General features: G+C 38.9%; 1 protein-coding gene across 2 annotated transcripts in view; it reads right to left on the bottom strand.

Moving 5' to 3' along the window:
• Window positions 1–885: 885 nt before the first annotated feature.
• Window positions 886–19,557, bottom strand: part of ST6GALNAC3 (ST6 (alpha-N-acetyl-neuraminyl-2,3-beta-galactosyl-1,3)-N-acetylgalactosaminide alpha-2,6-sialyltransferase 3) — a 482,241-nt gene continuing 463,569 nt past the window's right edge. The window contains exons 4-5 of one of the 2 annotated variants that reach the window (XM_012722690.1): window positions 4,115–4,222; window positions 886–3,079 (exon numbers count right to left, since the gene is read on the bottom strand). In XM_012722690.1, coding sequence (XP_012578144.1) covers window positions 2,893–3,079; window positions 4,115–4,222 — 295 coding nt within the window. In that variant the 3' untranslated portion in view covers window positions 886–2,892. The remainder of the gene's footprint in view (window positions 3,080–4,114; window positions 4,223–19,557) is intronic. The other variant, XM_012722691.1, reaches the window with a different exon arrangement.

Raw genomic sequence — 19,557 nt, 5'->3', positions numbered from 1 at the left:
CCATCAATTTATTATTTTTAGACTGCATTTCTTATACTAATTTCAGAAATTTGTGGCCATTTTCTGTGTTTATTTGCTTAGAGCCTTGGATGTTACATACATACTTTTCATAGATGTTAATTAACTTTTGGGATATGTACACATCAGTGATAAGTGAGTTCAGTTAAATTTTCCAATGTTTAATGCTAGGTGAAATTTCTTCCAGTTTACAAGAACCAGTGGAATTCCCTAGAAATTTGCATGACAATGTAGTCTCTTGGAATTTGCTCTTTAGCCATGCTTTCTCTATCAGCTAATCTTACATGGGAAATTTCTCCTCAGTGTGGGAAAAATTAGAATTTGTATTTCAACTAGAATTAGGAAGCTGAGGGTAAAGGAGAACAGTACATGAAACTAGAGAAAATTAAGACTCTGGAGAAAAATTAGCCATGAGATTGTATCAAAGTGCTGATTACACTGAGGATCATTCAATTAAGTTTCTAAATTGAGAATAATATGCTTTTGTTTCCCACTTTTAGGGGAAAAAAGAGACAAGAGAAAACAACAATAAAAAGTGTAGAGTAGAGATTTAGTTAAGATAAAAGGAAGGGAAGAGAAGGGAAAAGACAGGGAGGTCAGAGTAGAGGGAGGGTAGAAGACAGAAAGAAACCTCTTCTCTTGCAAAGGAAGCATTGTATACTCTGTTCATACTGCTGTCATAGAATGAGGAATACAGGACAACTAAAAAAATCCATGGAAGGAGCTAGAATGAAGCAGAACAAGTAATCAGTCAAACTCTTGTCATTTTTAAGGGTTAAAACAGAGTTTGGTCCTCCATTTACTAGAATACTAAATAAATGATGCCATTCCCTGAAGCATTTTGATAATCAAGTGTTCCTTTTTATTTAAAAGTAGACTTCTATATCACAATGGGGGGGGAACAGTCGGCTTTACAATTCTAACATTTGTATCTGTTTATTTTTCTTTGATTGGGCATTTCTATTCATCATTAGCTTGAAAAAACATACACAGAATTGAAAATCACATAAGGAAAAAAAAGAATAGCAACAATAATAGTTCTAGTGATGGAACTGGCACTTTGTTATTTTTATGAATTTGAGTACTGGGGTACTAAGATGGCAGAAGAGAGTGCAAAGAGGCACCTGCCCAAGATGGCCCATTCTGATAATAACTAACCGTAGGACTTTTAGCACTGGTCAAGACCCCAGTACCCCTGAGGTGAAATGCATCAGTACTTTCTTTCCAGCCTCCAGAATAGTTTGTCAATTAAGCCTGTATTTTGTCTTTTGAATGATTTGCAAAGATGTTTTGGTCTCTAAGCAAATCAACCTTCTAAAATTTAATGATCAGTATGGAGAACAGAATCATATTACGATGGGGGCAGGAAATTATTTTTCTGCTTCCCTTCCTTCCTGCTATCTCATCCTTTCCCCATCTAAATAGTCATTAAAAAGTACCTATGTCCACAAGGGTGCTGGTCTATGGTCAGGACCATCCTTGTGATACTTTTTGCATCATCTAGATATAATGTATTTGGCACTGAAATCAATTGCTAACCTATGAAACTATTAGCACAAGGAGTAATCTGGAGTACATTAGACCAATTAACAAATTACAGATCATTGCTAAGGACATACCAGAAGGTGTAGGCAATAGTCCAATGCAATGGTCTTGGGCATTACATGGGATAATATATCTGTGAAAGGACCCCAAATTACAAACCACTTTGGGCATTAAGGTCATTGCTGTTGCTAACATGGTATGATAACTGGTACACTGAGGGGAAAATAAACCCCAAGAAGGCAAAACTCTGATTAGATTAAATGCAACGAATCATATCCTCTCCATGTCTAAGAGTTGGCACTTGGCAAAGATAATGTAATGTATGAAGAGGCATAATCAGGCCTATAAAATAGAAATTTGAATATACAAATATATATTATGAAGTATGGTAAATTACAAAGTGATGTAAAAATATGCTTTGCTTTCCCTGTTTCATGATTTTAAAAAGCATATACATTTGTGTTGTTGGTTGTTGAAGAGTTAGTAAACCCTTTTGGTGATGTTGTTTTCACAGTATATGTTGTTACAGTGTTGGTATCTTACATGTTAATAGCCTTCTGAAATGTTTAGGGCTCAATCAAAAATAACTAAACATTAACATAGATCATTCTATTAACATGTTTCGTTATAATGTTTGGGGTAGTGAGAATGGAGTGGTAAGAATGGAAATTCATCAAGATTTGCTATTTGGCCCATTTTGAATTAAGTATAAGAGATAATCAAGTAATCCTGATGGGAGGGATGTCCATGATACTTTGCTAATCAGGTAATGGCCTGAGGCTTTAGCTGTAGAAATTACTGTAGAAAGATGATCAGGAAGAGATTCTTCCCTGTCCCCAGACTAACAAGGAACTGTGGTAAGCACTTGCACCCCAACTTCATTTCTGGTGTGAGTGTTTCACAATTAACCATTCAAGATGATAGAGGTGCTCAGGTGCACGAGCCCCTGGAGTTAATAACCTGGCCTCAGGAGGCCATATTCCAGAGTTTTTAAAATCCTCCCTCTTCAAGAATTCTCAGCAGCTATATTTAAAGATAATCTTTCCATTTCTTGAGTCACTGCTGCCCAGTTACTGGCCTTCATTTAATTCCAGTTAAATTATAAAGTGCAGTATGTAGTATTGAACCTTCAGAAAGAATATAATGAGCACAACCACCCTCCACGGGTCCCAAGTTCAAATTACTGGTAGAGCCACCACCCATATCTGAGAATGTACAGAAACTTGATCATCGTTGTTGATGTCACCATCACCATCACCATCATTCTTAGCATCATAGTTGAAGTATCATAATCATGTCAAGTGGTATGGCAAGATCAGAAAACCAATATCAAGACACTGTCCAGTTTGGGTGTGTAAATATCATTCTGTGTTTCTTGGCCCAGTTAGCAAACACTTTCTTTTCAGTGATAAATCTATGTCCCCCATATGGAGCATGTTCATGAAGAAAATACTCATCACACTCATCTCTTCCTTGTTCATAGTAATGGTAGGGAACTTTTCTATACCCTTCTGTCCTAGAAAAGAAAAAAAAAACAAAAGGAGGATTGAGATGAAGAATGAAGAATTCATTTACAAGAATCCATTATGTGCTCAGTAAATGCATTTACTTGCAAACCCTTGCATGATTCTTATCCATGGACTCAGTTAAAAGCTATTATATATAAAAGCTTTTAGGAAAATGTACCAGGTCCTTAATATTTTAATAAATCAAATAAAATGTACATATCACGCCAATTACATTCAAACATATAAAACAATATAGCTATCCTTTGAAGGAGGAAGTAGTATATAATGGGAGTAAACTTGCAGAGCTGGAAGAAGCTTTGTGATTGTTCAAGAGTGAAATATTTGGTTCATCTGTACTTCATTATGCTTATAGATAGGGTAGAAATATTTCACCATGAAAATTGTGACTTAGTTACCACTTTGACAATATGATTAAAACACTCTGAATTAGTTTGTGCCAGTTGTTGGTAGGGAAATATTTAATTATCTTCATAAAACATAGAAGATTTGTTTGATTACCTAATTAGAACCTATTCCACTAGTGCGGATATACTGTGGATTAACATATCCATTTTAAATAAGGATGTGGGAGATTATTTATTTATTAGTAAAGTATAATTTCGTGACGTTGTCAGTTTCTCTGTGGTTTCAGGACATTTTGCATTTCATGTTCAGATATAACTATTGAATAGGCAACCATCTATCAAGTGAATAGAGGAGCAGAAATGACAAACTTGCTTTGCAAATTAAATAACCACTGAACTTGCTCTGGATTTCCAGCCACAGTCCCTGCCAAGCCACTGATTAAAGGGAAAATGTTCCTTCTGACATTTGACATTAGATTGTGGTAAATATTTTTCTTTTTATCACCCTTAAAACTCACAACTTCACGTACTGACAATAAAATGTCATGTCAGCAAAGAACCCCAGGAAATAATTGTTGCTTTATCTGTTTCTCAGATTTATGATAGTAAAATGAATTGTGATATTTTGACAAGATATCAGAATTGGAGATGCATAAAAATAATTTCCTGTAATCTTACTTGCAGTAGGTGTCATTTATCATCCCGTAGACGTGAATACTGTAGCAGGCATCCATGGCCAGAATGAAGGTAAACCACCCGGTGCTGAGATAAGAGCCAGACTGGACTCTGTGGGGGGAAAATCAACAACAACAAAACAACATAGGAAAAAAAAAATACACAGAGCAATAAAGTGTGGTGAGAAATGACACTTTTGTCAAGAACATAGCACTTGTTATCAGAAAAAGCATTAAGAAATGACAATCTGTCTAAGTTACACACTTATTTTGAATTATCTCTGAATAATTTATAGGCATGCTCTGATTCTTACTACCTTAAGCCTAGAAGCTATGTTATACGGAAGAGAAGCCATATGGCAAATATCTGAAGTCAAATAATCCTGCTCCCTTCAGGTGAAAAATAATTTATTTGATTTTCCGTAAGACACAAATTAGTGCTATGTATCAGAAGACAGGTTTCTAAAAATTGCTTGGAGCGCTGATGGGAACGGAATGATAATAGTTTTATCTTGCTTACCTGGACATATCACTTTCTCAAGGGTTGCTGGATTTCTAAGTGAAAATTGGATGTTGTATAGGTGACTGACTTGGTCTATGAAAACTCCTGAAAAGTTTTCTTTCACTGCTTTCTAGGCATCACAAGAGAAGACTTTTCTTCTTACAGGTCTAAGTTGCCAATCTCTTCAATACATTTTTATAGCACACCTACTATGTGCCCATCCTTGCTGCAGATGTGATAGACCAGTTAACCAGACAGTGAAAACCGTTGACTTCATGGAGGCTGAGGGTTAGATTTGGAGGTAATGATGTTAAAAGCTTGATCAGTGAAGGCCTCCTTGATAAAGAGATCAAAGGTCTGGGGGGGATAAATGGAGAGGAGAGTCACGGGAAGAAGTCACGTGGTTTATGTTGGGAAAAGCAGCCTCATATATGTTGTCTTTCTACCTGTTTCAGCCACATTAACAATGGGCCTTCAGGTGGGAACACTTCTTAACAGAGTGATGACAGGCTCTCACCACCTGTGTGAGAGGTGCCACTGTGTGTGGGAATATCTTGCCCTGTTTTAGACTTAATGTGTGCGCCTCTGTTATGCTAAGCATGTGTGCCATTTGGCATCTGGCAATATTGCTGCTATACCTGTCTCCTGTAAAGAGAAGAGGCTCTTTGTTCTATGGCACAAGAGAGCTGCAAGAAGGCCAGTGGCCAGGCAATAGTTGCTGGGAAGGACCCACTGGCCATGAGGAGCTGATGCCCGTTATTCGGGCTGACATTTCTGTTGCTTCATCTAGTGCTTGAGTGTTTTCCTTGGTGACTCTGATGCCAGGATGCAATGCCACACATGTTCAGACTTACACTTCTGGTGATAGGCAACAGATGCCACTTGTCCCACTGACTATATGAAAGAAAAGTGTTTCGAGAAGAGGAAACGTTAAGGGCAAAATCACAGGTATGGAAATATGTGGTATGTGTGAGATGAGAAGCAGTCACTGAAGATGGAGAGTGGCTGCCGTAATTAGGTGGAGTGCTGACTAGAGGGGTCTGGTTAAGTTCTAAATGGCCCTGGGAGATGTTTGAGGAAAAGCTGGGTTTCCAGACTTGTTTTGACAAAGGTAGTCCAATCCACCTGAAACAGGAGCCTGCTGATCTCCTTAACACTCTCCCTACATGGGCATTTGGGTCAATGTGGGTGACTTCAGGTTCTCTGGTGTCTGTGTAGCACCATTTCTAAAACAGGCCAAGTTCCCCACATTCCATCTAGAGTCTTTGGCAAATGAGCACAGCCTGCTCTTCTACAAAGTGACACTTTGCCACTGATAACGCCTACCAGGGCACAGCCCTCCGGCCGTCAGTGCCCCCACTCATGTCCAGTCCTACTGAAGCAGTTCTCCAGGACTAAGCCATTAGTGTGCTATACTTAAGAACCCAAACCTTTTTTTTTTTTAACAGGCACTGTGTAGTATCAAATTACTTACAATGGCAAGCATTTCAGGAAGAACAAAAACTCACAGTGGGGTTGGGTAACTGTATTTTTTAACCTTTATTTTCATTGACTTTGGATGATTTGCAAAGAGCGACAAAGACAGTCCACATGTATCTATCCCCTCTGCTGGCTTGTCATTGAATCTGAAATGCCACAGTGTAAGCAGCCTTCCTTTGTTTCTCCTGGAGTGTCTTTTAAATGGAAAATATTCCAGAAAGAGGATCACGTTGAGTTACATGCACTTTCCTGTGTGATAGGAACAGTAGCAGCAGCATGGGTTAGGAATGGGAGCCAAATGGGTGGGAAGATGTAGAGGGACATGAAATCCAGTAAAGAGCAGCTATGCTTATTATACAACGCAACCTGCAGTCAATCCTGCGTTCCTGGGTCTGAGGAGGTATAGCAATGATGGGAACTGCTTAAAGTACCATCTGCTTAAGAAGTCCTTATTTGAAAATTGGGAGAGATCAAAAAAGGCAAGAGTCTTGACAAAAAGCTCCCAAATTGAATCTAGAAACTTTGTCTGTGCACTGAGTTTCTCTGCTTATTATTCCTACACAATTAGATTCCCTCTCCTTGCCTGTTCATCCTACTTTTTCTACTTTTTAGCTGATACTTACTTCTTTATGACTAGGCTGACCAAACATTAGCAGACTGCTAAAAAGTACAGCATTTATTTGTGTATGATGAGGAAAAACAAACCAACCAACCCAGATCTCACTTATTCACTGTTCACCATTTATTCATTTTTGTCAGCATTTATTGGGATCCTATTATGTGCCATTGACTGTATTAGAAGCTGGAGATGAATATTTTCTTAAAGAGCAGTGGTCAAGTGTGTCAGACATGCATGTTAAAACAATTACTCACGGGCCCTCCCTGGTGGCACAGTGAGTTAAAGCACAGCACTGAACAGCTAAAGCCACTTCAGCATGAGTTTGATCCCCGCCTCAGAGGTGACCCACATGGCGCAGCAGACCTCTCTGTGCCCACCCACTGCTCCCCTCAGCATTTTACTTTGTCAGTTGGCTTGTCCTGCTCCCTACTCTTTTCTCTGGTGAATCCTCTCACTGGCCTGTACCCCAGTTCTGTATACATAAATAAATCTTAAAAAAAATTACTCACAATTTAGTGCAATAAAGCATAATGCATATGGCATTGAGAATGAGGACACCTGATTTCATATTCTGGTTCTGTTACTACTCAAATATGAGGCTTTGGATAACTTACTTAACCTTTTTGGTTCAGCTTAGTTTCCTAATGTCTACAATGAGATTGAACTAAGTCATATCATATACTTCTTCCAATTTTAAAATCAAATGATTCTGTGGTCAACATTAAATCAAGCTGTTCTAAGTTCCATATATGTTGGATGTGAGCTTAATAAACATATTAACTAGTTAGAGCACATTTAATGTGTACTTATGTGACAGGATGCTGCTAAGTGTCTGGTGTATTTGAAAAGAGTCTAAAGTTTTTGCCTTACAAGGTAGTGCAATCATCACTAAACTTTGGGAAGGGGGAGCTCTGAATTTTCCTCCTTCATGTTATTGCTCATGGTACTGGAATGGCTGCCCATCATATTGAAGGCAAAGCTTAATTTTAGTGAGGGAAAAAAATCGAAGTGGGCCAAGCTATTTTTCTTTCTTTACTTTTTTCCTAGGAGTTGAGACCTTCATGGAATTGCTAAGTCTCAAGGGTCAAGATAATATAATAACTGCAGAATAAAGAGGGAATTGTATGACATATGGTCCCCTACTCTAAAAAATAACCCCTCTTGGTTCATTCTAGTCATCCAAGATAGTCTTTTTTGAGAGTTCAACAGGAAGCTTTCAGAACAGAACCCTCAAAGGACAAATAGAGCACAATTATTGAAGTGGACTGTCTGTCCATCTATCTTTCTTTACCACAGGAAAGAGATTCAAGAATATCAGGGCTTGGCATCTGGTCAGAGATCTTCCCATCTCACCAGCCAATAAGGAAAGGTTACCACATTTCTGATCCAAACCTAACCTGACTGATTTTGTTTCCAGGTAGAAAGATCATAATAATTAGCACAAAAACACTTTCAGTGAGCTGTGTTGCATCTGATTCAGACTGGGGAGGTTCATATTCCCCAAGTGCCCTGTCCTACAAGTAACACTTAATGAGGCTGTGGCTTCTCCTTTTCTTGATGCTGCTAATATATCTGAGACATGAAATCATGTCCGGTTTCCTACCCATGGTTCATACCAGGGCTATCAAAGTGGATTTGTTACAGCTACATCTCCACGATAGGAGAGAGATCTTAGCACAGTAAATATAAGCCATTTTTCCTATGCCCACTTATTTGTAGCTAGGAAGGAGCAGGAGAGACAGCTGGAAAGACACTTGGAGGAGATGTGGGAGAGAGATATGAGGGGTTGCTCCTGGTCCTTAGCAGAGACAGGCAGAGACTTGGAAGTCATTGACGTGAACTTGTGGTACATTATTTGGGATATGTTGAACTTCAGGTCTTTCCTTCTGTGCCAGCTTCCTGGGAACTGCCTAGTCCCTTTCTTATGCTTCACCTTCAGAAGGTCCTTTAGACTTGTGAAAAGCATTTGGGGCTGAGTCACACCACTGTGGGTTGAGCCTGTTTGGCTGGGCATTCGCTCATAAGAGGAAAATATAATTTTCAGAGTATTATTGGGACTGATATTTGAAATCCTTTTCTCTCTCTCTCTCTCTCAGTTCTATTAAAGATCTTTTATACCAAGAGTATGCTTTTTCTGCCTGTGTGAGTGCACATGGTCAGACCTCTTTTGGAAAGTGTACCCCTTAACACCTTGGGAGCCCTGGGTACCCCTCATTTACTATTTCTTCTAAAAATCCTTAGAGTCAATGTCCATAGAATGATGCCTATGATGTAATAATTGCAATAACAATTATTAAGTTAATCTAAAAATTCATCCATATAAATGCAATGGTGTCCAGGGTTTCTGAAGGGATTTACTGAGCTGGATGGAACTGCCTCTGGGGTTCTTATAGCTGCACCATTTCTTACTTCTGTTGTACAGACATGCTAGAAAGGAGAGGGTATAAATTATACCCAAGTAGGCCTTTTTGAGAGTCTGTGAAAACAACAAGGAAATGACTTGAGTTGATATATAGAAAATTGTTTATGTTTTTCAGCTTGCAGAGTCCTAGCGATAATTATCAGAGGCTTTAAAAATTTCTTAAAGGGCCTTCTCTGGGGACCAAATAGTGTCTTGTAATTTGTCATTTATGCACATGGCTCTAGTTCTGTACAGCCAGTCATCAGCCATAACACTTTTTGTGACTTCCACATTTTGGACTCTCTGCAAACCATTATTGTCATTTGTAAATCAACAATCAAGATTTTCTTAAGAATGATAATAGAATTTAAGCCCCTAATTCAATAAAATAAGCAAGCTTAAATTAATGCAGCAGAATAATGAGCCATGCAGGAGAAAATAAAGGCAGGAGTGTTAAGAGGAAGCTATCAATCATCTGTTTTCACTGGCCAAGTTTGCATCCTACTGCTCTTTGGTAATCAAGATACTTACCACTTGGAAACTACTTAAATTTACTTGCTCATCTCTTGGAAAAATGATGCTGTCAACAACTTGACGCAGCATATGCTTGAAGGTATATTATTTAAAACATGATCTTTCATCTAGCTTATTACCAATAAAATATAAGCTACCTTGCTTCTTCAAATTTACCCCTGCTCCTTGATATCTAAAGGCCGTCACATGTTCAAGGTTCCTTGTCTGTCAAATCATCCTTTTCTAAAGAAATCTTAATAGTTTCGGCTGTCGGTGACCCTCATTCACCTGCACCATTGCTTCTCAGCACGCTCTCCCATTTCTTTTTTGGAAACATATGTGAAGCATTTTCTTCTATTGTCTGGAATGCTGGAACTTTCTAAGTGAGTGATATTTCCCTTTTGGTCAATTGATGAAACTGAAGTGATTAATCTTCAAAAGTAAACTGGATTATATTACAGAATGCTCTGCTAATTATTGAACAACATTAGTTCAGTGACTTGGGTTCTGAAATCTATAAGTTCATACTTTAATGGGCAAAATAAGAGCTCTTTCTCTGTATTAGCATTTCTCAGCCTCAGCCTTATTGATGAGGTAATTCTTTGGTGTGTGTGTGGGGGTAGAGCAGGTAATTGTCCTGTGCAGTAAATTTTTCTTCACACTTTTAGCAGTGTCACCACTGGCACTGTGGTATTCCAGCTTCACCTGTGCCCTCCCAGAGTGCCTGACTTCCTACTGACTGCTCTAGGTCTAAGGTGGTCTTCCCTGGTGTTTTCTACCTTAAAAATCCAAGTTCTCCTTACCTAGTTTCTGCTTTGCCTGTTCACTATCTCAATCACTTTCTTCATCTAGCCAAACAACTTACTCTTTTTTCCTTATTTACAAGTCTATGTGGAGTCGTTCAGACTCAGCCAGCACTGAGTCTTACCTTTTAACATCACCCTATAACGGGGGATGTGCAATCAAGAATGGAAGAAATTGCCAGGGAACACGGACAAAGAATCTAGTAGCTTCGGTCTCTGCAACTGCCTCCACTTCATGGAATGGTTCCTTTGGGTACCTTTGGCTCAAACTTTGCAGTCTAAATTCTACTGTTTCTCACTCATTTCGTCCATGAACTGATGAAAACAAGGCCTGGGACACTCAAAGCTAACATTTCCAAAGCATAAAAATCATTTATCAAAGCCCGAAGGGGATCAAGACCCACCTAATAATGGAGTTTATTGGAAAGCACAATATTGGCGGCAGCTTCTGAAATCTGCTATACTCAGGAGTAAAAAGGGAATTTACAAAAAAATTAATCAATATTTCATGTCTTGTTTTAACACTATTGGACCCCAGTTCTTTCATCAATATACTACACTGGCAGGATAAATAAAAATGGCCAAGTAACTTTCCATATGCTTTCCCAGGGAGAAGGAGTACCTGACAGCATACAGATTATTCAATTAAAAACATTCTTTCCTCCATTTTTTTTAAAGCACATGGATAATGAAAGAATACATTTAAACAAAGAGACTGGGTAAGAAAAACAGCTGATGATTATCAGTAGCACCTAGGGACTCAATCTAATACTCTGAAGCAGTCTAATGGAAGCAGAACTCAAAGCGTGGAAACAATTTCAGCTGTCCTCAAGTCATATATTTTGGTATATCATTCGATAGTTGGGAGCTATGGAAATACTCTGGAATTGGCCTCCTATATTAACACTGTATATTTGTACTATCTATCAATAGGACATGCCCAGAAAATCTTTAGGCAGCACAACATTCTGAAAATCAGGCAGCAGAATCCTCGATTTTGGATGGCATCATTTACAAATAAACATGAATATTTCTAATATGTAAAACCATTGTACTGTGGATGGCGATTTTTAAGAGATTGTACTAAATGAAAGGAACCCACACCTGGAAAATAATGAAAAATGATCCATAGGTAAATGGAGAAAGGAATAAATTTTAGAGGAGGACTTTCCTACCATACTGATCAGCTAAAGCAAAATGCCTGTGCTAATCAGTAGGCACTTGGACTGCGAATGTAACAAATAGTTTTCCTGCCATAGAATCAACAGGACTCTCTGACTAGTGATGAATGCAATGGAATTGTACAAAAGGAGCATAATAAGAAACGACGGCGTTCTTTTCAAAATGTACATTTAAAAGTAAAATGGTACAGCTCCCAAAGGTATGATTTATGGCTGTTGGAGAAATTGAAGATACTACTCACAAAAATTACCTTGTTCATTCATCTCAGAAATTAAAAGGTTATTTTGTTTTTGCTCTTAGACTTTAAAGCCCCTTTGATTGGAAATGTGGATTTCTGGGATTTCAGTCACTTTTTTACATGAACAATGGAACTTCAGGAATGTCAGGGATGAATGATGGGATCTCTTTGGTTCACTTCATTAAGTCAGCATTGGTCCTAAATCACCAGTATTTACATCTGAGATGTATCCCTTCCAAGTTCACATGTTTAAGCCCAAACTTTCAGTGTGATGGTGTATGGAGGTTGGGGTCTTTGGGAGGTATCGGACTTTCTGTGATGTCCTGAGGGTGTGGCTCTCATATTTGGATTAGTATCCTTTTAAGAGAAGGCAGAAACACTCGATTTTCCTATCTTCTCCCCAAGGCTACAAGCCAGGAACAAAATTCTCAGAGAAACTGATTATGCTGGCAAACTTCTCACAGACTTTCAGCCTCTGGAATTCTAAGAAAATAAATTTCTGTTTTCTATGGTATTTTCTTAAGGCAACCCAAGCAGAGTAGACAATGTGTATTTCTCAAGGTCCTGACAAACCTAAATTCCCCACTGTATTTTCCTGGAATTTTCTTATTGATCTCTCTTGTCTCGTCATGGAGGTCATTTATTGCTCTTTAAACACATCTTGTGTCTGCCAACCTCTTTTCAGTCTCTTTACTTGTGTATACTTTCCTTCTTCCTGGGGAAAAAAAAAAAAAAAAACTCCTTCCACATCCTATCTGGTTTCTAATCTTATTAAGTTTCATTTCTGCTTACTCTCCTCCTTTTCAAGAAAGATTTGTTGAGTGCATTGTATGAGGCATTAGAAATACCCAGCTGTTTGTGATCTCAACTCACAGTAAGTGGAGGAGAGAGGCTCCATGACTATTTTCAAAAATAGGGCTGTGAAGGAGGTAAGATCCTTGCTAGAAGAATGCAGAGGAAGAACTAGACACAATTGGAGGAAACTGAAGATGGTAATTCCTTCCCCAATAGGCGGTAAAACTTGAGCTCTAGATTAATGTTAAATAAGAGCACCAGACAGAAAGAGAATCTTTCAGGCAGAGGGAATAACCTGTGCAGTTGTGCTGGGTTATAAGAATAATGGGAATTCAGAGGAGTTCTGATCTACTCCCTACTCTGGAATGGCTCTGAAAACATCATTAATATATATTTCCATAATAGATTATTGGGTAGAGACAGTGTGCATAAGTAACACTGATTTATTTTTCTTCTTTATATTATGTTTTGAAATATAAGAGATGGCTTGATGTTCTGGCTAGTGTATTTTCAAATGATGGAAATGTATGAATCTGGAGAAAAATACTGAGAAAAAATAGGTAGAATTGTGTTTTTTCTTTCTCATTAATTTCCTCATTAATTCAGAATTGTGAACAAATGTAAACACTATATGACATTGAATAATGATAACTTAAAAATGTATAGCCTAGTAGTGTTAATCTGTTCCAAGTTATGAGCAAACCCATTTAATCTCCACTGACCACCAATACGCATTTGGAGGTTCTCAACCTTTTTCATTTAAAAAGTAAATAGTTCTTATATAAACAATGTACTATTTATTTTTTTCTTTGATTCAGGGAAATGAAGACTCATACCATTGCTGCTTTTAGGATATGAATCCTCCGAAACATCTATTAGGTCTGGAAATGCTATTGAGCTTAATGACTTCTAAAACTACCTCTCGTATAACTAAGTGAAGCTTCTGAGAGAGGGGGAAGAGGCTTACAGACCCTAATATTCACTCTACACTAAGTAATTCTGTTGCCTTTCTTGGATCTCTGTTTTTCCTAAGTAGGTCATAACTTTTGAAGACATGAGTTATTATGGATGCCTGTGGGACTTCTAAATTCAGACTATTAAAAGTACACAGAAGCCCTTGTCTCAGTGACCCTAAGTTTTCTTTCAACTTTATTGTGTGAGTGGTACTGTTCATTCCCTTCTTGAATGTGGCTTGCTTGGGGGCATAGTAACTTTCCTGCCTCCCTGACACTGGCTTGGCCAAAGAATTGCCTGATGATGTAACCTAAGTAGAAGTAAAAATTGTTTTTCTTCCCAGTAGAGATTTTCAGAAGCACCACCCAGTTCTCATTTCTTATACTTCTTCCCTCCATTAGTTGAGCACATCCTAAGTAGGGGTTAATCCTTCAGCCTGGGTCTTGGGATGAGAAAACTCATTCAGTAGACAGGAGCCCCAAATTGGAGCCAAGTTCAGTTAACTCAGCAGAATAATAGCTGATTACAGAGCTATGAATACGAAAGAGCTGTTCTTATATATCATTGAGTTTCAGGGTTCTTTGTTCTTTATCAAAGAGCTGACTAAATTTGTAGCTTAATAATGACAATTAACTGTTACAAATATGGAACATGTATATGTTCCAGATAGTGTGCCAAGAGCCATGTTTAAGCTGTCTCAGTTAATCTCATGACAACTTCACCCCAGAAGGAATATCAATATCCCCTTCATACAAATGAAGTTTTAAGAGATATGAAGTAGCTATCCAAGGACAGTCTGGTATCAGAGAAGTCTGGTTCTAAATTAAATTCTTTCTCTTCATTGTTCCCAGTGTCACCCCAGGCACCACAGCTGATAGCACAGCGATCCAAGGACCTTGACTCTTCTGAGTCTACTGCTAATGCTCCAGGAAATCTGGGCTACATTTTATTGATGACCAAAAAAAGGGGGACTAGTCTAAATAGAAGTGGGGTACAGGCCAGAGGTGCAGGGGTTGTGAGGATTAACCAAAGCCAGAGTGGGGAGAAGAAAAGGAAGACTGATTGAAGTACACTGCTGAGGGGAGCAGCAGGCAAGATGGGAGAGGTCTGCAGTGCCATGTGGGTCAGCTCCCTGGCCGGGGATAGAACTCATGCCGCAGTGGCTGCTGGTAACTTCGTAGCTCTGTGCTTACACCCTGCGCCATCAGGGAGGTCCATCCCTACTAGCTTTGTATTTGTAGTTGCATTAGTGTGAGACAAAGGGGTAACTCAGGCACCTCAAACACTAAGGGTTGTACCTTCTATGTACACAAAAGCAAAGGAAGCATACTCTATGAAAGACATTTACAAATCAAGGTGATGGCTATTATTGCCTCAGGCTCTACATATCTTTCCAATATCTCTTTCAAGACTCCACCACAAGTCTCCTTTCAGTCACTGGGTGCAAACTGAAGCTGGACAAAGAAAGAAAATGGAAAAGCAGAAGACAAGCCTGACTATCCTCTGTGTTATACAGTTCACTCAGTTCTGTCCCTAGTATTCAGGAGTTCCCCACTTAGGAAGCTTGCTTCATGGCATTCTTGTATTTGTAATGCATGTAACTGGAAGGCAAAACGGTGCCCTTTCCATGTTCTTGCTCCTTTCATGGAGAATCATCCGCAGCATACACACAACAGTCCATGCTGGATAGATTATACATATACAGCCATATTTTTAGGACAGACTTGCTCTTAGCACTTAATATATTTGTTTTCAACTTCAGATGCAACATATTTATTTAGAATTTCAGTTCAACTATATGCTCAAATATATGTTCAAATATAGCTTTATGTCATTGATGAGTATATATGCATCAACTTTGTTTTTATTTTTAATTTTATTTTTTGTGTTCCTTTTTGCATCAGTTTTAAACTAAAGATCAAGTTTCTGGATCTATTTCATTTCCCAGGTATCTCGGCCTTAGGTTCTATCAACTTTTAATAAATTCTCCTCTTTGGATTGGGTGAACTGGAAGAGGTGTCTTTCCTTGCAAACAAAGATTTGAAGTTGGACTGATTGACTTCTAATATTCTTTCTAACACAATATCTCTATTAAATACTCTTGGTAAAATTAGGAACTTTATTTCTAACCAATTCTTAACTCTTAATCACTATTTAATCTGATCCTACTTTTATATGTAAGCTTAAAAAAGTTGCTACTTTCTAACTTACCCTTCAATTTATCTTAAAATCATGCCCTTCCTAAATTGATGTGTGCTTCAATATCCTGAATGCTAATCACCTTTCTCTACCTAAGGCATGCTGGCTGCTAACCTGATAAAGGTAATTAATGGAAGGGTTGCCTTTTCTTCTAATTCACTTATCAGCCATTCTCTCTGCTCATATTTACCTTAAGACAAAAGAAGAAGAAAAAAATGAAAAGATTGGAATCAAGGAGGAGTACATCTAAGTAGATAAAGAACTTTTCCTGCCACGTTACCCTTTTAGAAGCGAAATGAAATGATTCACTCTCCCTTCACTTTTTCACTTAACTGGAACTTGAGTTAAACTAAGCTTTTTCCATGGAAATAGGTCTAGCACAAAATCAGACTTAAGCTTGCCCCGACGTGAATGCTTTCTGAGTCCCTAGCTCTCTTTGAAAATGAAAATTTATATTTAAAACTAACTTTTAAACAACTAAAAGTTCTAACAAGGATTTAAGACAGAGACTTGAGGTGTTGTCACTCTACTGAAGGAGACTGGGCACCCAGCTCACTGTGAAGGTCTGCGGTAGCTCAGGGACCGGGATCATCATTAAGCTAGCCTCCACCCAAGCCCCAGCCGGGAGGGTCACATAACAGTGAAATTTCAAAAACACAAAGCAGCTTTGACCTTCTTCTGGCTAAGAAAGACTAATTTTGCTGCCACTTTCTGCCTATTATTGCTTTTCTGACTGAGTTACATGGCTCAATAATTCCTGAAATAAATTATTTCTAGGGCGAACATTTATTTTTAATAGGAAAAGCTATGTGGTACCCCTACTCCCCCCATCTATTAAAACTGTTTTTATCTGGTTCACTAAGGGAGGATAATTCAATTAGAAAAGGTCAGAAGCAACAACTGACATATGGGTCTGCAGGCACTGAGAATTTTAGCCTCTAACCTAAAGAAGGAAGCTTTATTTGTCATTTTTCCAATAGGCTGACATTCACTGACTACCTTATACACAATACCCTTGCCAAATAATAGGCTATTACGAGTGTATCAAAGCAGACAGTGATCTGGTTCTTCTACTCCAGCACCAGTAAATTCCTAAAAGGGAGTCTGACACCTGAAGTCAAGGATGGTGATGGACTCACCCCCCAAACAAATATTAATAACTATTAAATAAACTGCTGACTAAAGAAGACATCATCCCAATTTAATTGTGCCCAGGAAATTCCATCCTAAAAATTACATCTCTATTTTTGAGAGGAGAAAATTCTTTGATGTTTGAGCAGACTTTCCAATTAAACTAGTTTCCTCCTCTGGTGAAGGGAAAACTTTCATGGAGGTGATATCTTCTCCATAGTGTTGTACAGCTTGGTCAGAAATCTATGGGGAAAGGACCTGTGTGTTTGTCGCTGTGCGTGGTGTTAAAAAACAAAGTGAAGAAACAGGTTCAAAATGAGTTTTTCATTCTGGGCTCAACAAGACCAAATACCTAACCTAATTGCAGTTTCAGCTGCTCCCAAAGTGAATTCTAAACTAATCAATCTGGAGTCTCCTGGTCAGTGCTAGTGAGGTAATCTGCATGATAAGACACCCCCACCCCTCCACCAAGGTGACATTGCCTGAAATAACCTTTCTTCTCTTTTGCTGATAACCTTGTTCCACTCTCTTTCTAACTATAAAAATCTTCCACTCTGCGCAACTTCTTGCAGGGCTTTTCCGCTTGCTAGATGGGAAGTTGCCCCATTCATGAATCTTTAATAAAGCCAATCAGATCTCTAAATTTAGTCACCTGAATTTTTTTTTTTTTAACATTTCCTTCTTGTGAACTAGACAAAGGGAACTAGATAGGATGCTGACATTGGCCTCTGACAAGCTCCTCCCCATCACTGCAGCACCAGTGTTCCTGGAGTTGAATATTCCAGACTCCTGAAAGACCTCTCCTCATCACTGACATGTAAGAGCATCCCAAGTCTGAGCACTTCACCCCTGTGGCTTCTCTAAGGAAGACAGCTGGGGAACTTGGAAGCAAGTCCTAAGTTTGGAACCAGGAGGCAGAGCCAAGCATCAGGTTAGACTTTGAAAGACAGATTCTGTGGATGGTTGGGTGCCACCTCCTCTTGTGGGGCCTTCTGCCTCTGCAAGGACCACCCCTCCCCAATATTGTAAGGCTCCCCCTACTGCAGGGCCTCCAGCTTCTGCTCTCACTTTGGCTCCAGAGCACTGGCAGGCAGCAAGTTCCTACTCCCTTGAAAGACCACAGTAGTGGCCATCTTTACCTGGTGGTAGACTCAGTTTGGTGATACATTTTGTATTTTGGTTCTTTTCCTCTTCCAACCCTTTGTACCCTGCAAACCTCTAGTTTATATTTCCTGCAGGAAGGCTGCCTTGAATTCATTTGCCTGGTGTTCTGTTCTTTGGCTGCTCCACTTTGAGCCCTACCTGCCTGACTGAACTTTTCGGTCAGGGAGAGATGGCAGACTTCAGGAGTGTCACCTGGAATTTATATTTGGAAATCCTTTTCTCCCCTAGTCTTCTTCTCCCTCTCTCTATTCCCAGTGAGTCTCATCTATTAAAAATCTTTGTGGACATTAGAGTTCGATGATTTTGATTTTATGTATTGGTGGGCATGAACCTCCAGAACAGTCTGTCAGGGTACCATTTAATAAGATTAAAAACTAAGTCCCTACTCCTTGTCCAATATGCAAGTTTGGGAGATTTAACTGGATAGAGGGAGTGGCTAGGTCTGCCCTGGAAACTGGCATATTGAGGTGATAACCCAGATCATGAGTCCAGTCCAGACATGTCCAAGGCCAGAGTCTCAGCCACTGATGCCCAGAGAATCAAAGGACCCCCTTGAGACCTCACCCAGAGCAGCAGACCTTTCCCATGTCTTCCACTGCTGCCCTCAGCAGTGTATTTCAATAAGCTTGTCTTTTCTGCTCTCCTCTCTGTCTCTGGTGAATTCTTTCACTCCTACACCTCTAGCCTACACCCCAATTCATCCCTCAAACACAAATAATATGGAATTTTCCCTTAATAGTGTGAGGCCTATAAGTACTTAGATTTCCCCAAAAGCCAAAACCCCAAATCTCTTCAAAGGTGTGAGTGCTCAACTCTATTCCTTTTCTCAGAAGTAGTCTCCTCATGAAGGCCATGCTACCCAGAGCCCACAATACCCCACTCCCCTGTGTACTCCCTGACTGCTACACCCCAGTTATAGTCCTGCTACCAGTCTCTTTAGACACATTGTGTCCTGCCCCATTTCCCATCACTGCTAGTGCTGATGTGATGGATACTGATTTTATGGTCCTGGAGAGGACGGAATTGGTATTGGTACTTATTAAAAATTAAAAAAGAAAAAAAAAAAACCTCTTGTAGATGATTGTAGTGTGATGCGTGCAGTCAGGGTTGAAAAATCACTGCTACACATGGTGGTTAGATTTGAGGATTTCTATTAGAAGTTGAGATGAAGAATGATGTTAAAAAATACATATAAAAAGAAAAGACAAACAAAAAATAGACATCCTAAAATATATATATATGAAAGAAATTGAGATCCACTTTATGATGAATTAAATTAGCATTTGAGGATTGGCTTGAGACTTGAGCCACTATCTTTACATTTATTTCTTTAGGAAAATGTGTCCTAATTTATGAATCAGCAAAAGGGTCCCATGTTAGTGACCTCTGTCTGGCACATAGTTGGCACTCAGTTTGTCCAATTAGGTGAATAATTTTGGGGATACAGGCTATTCTTTTTTTTTTTTT

The sequence above is a fragment of the Condylura cristata genome, unplaced genomic scaffold, assembly GCF_000260355.1.
Source record: "Condylura cristata isolate star-nosed mole 26May11 unplaced genomic scaffold, ConCri1.0 scaffold00008, whole genome shotgun sequence".
Classification (NCBI taxonomy): Eukaryota; Metazoa; Chordata; class Mammalia; order Eulipotyphla; family Talpidae; genus Condylura; species Condylura cristata.
Note: the sequence above shows the minus strand (reverse complement) of the source record. Positions and strands in the feature narration are given on the sequence as shown.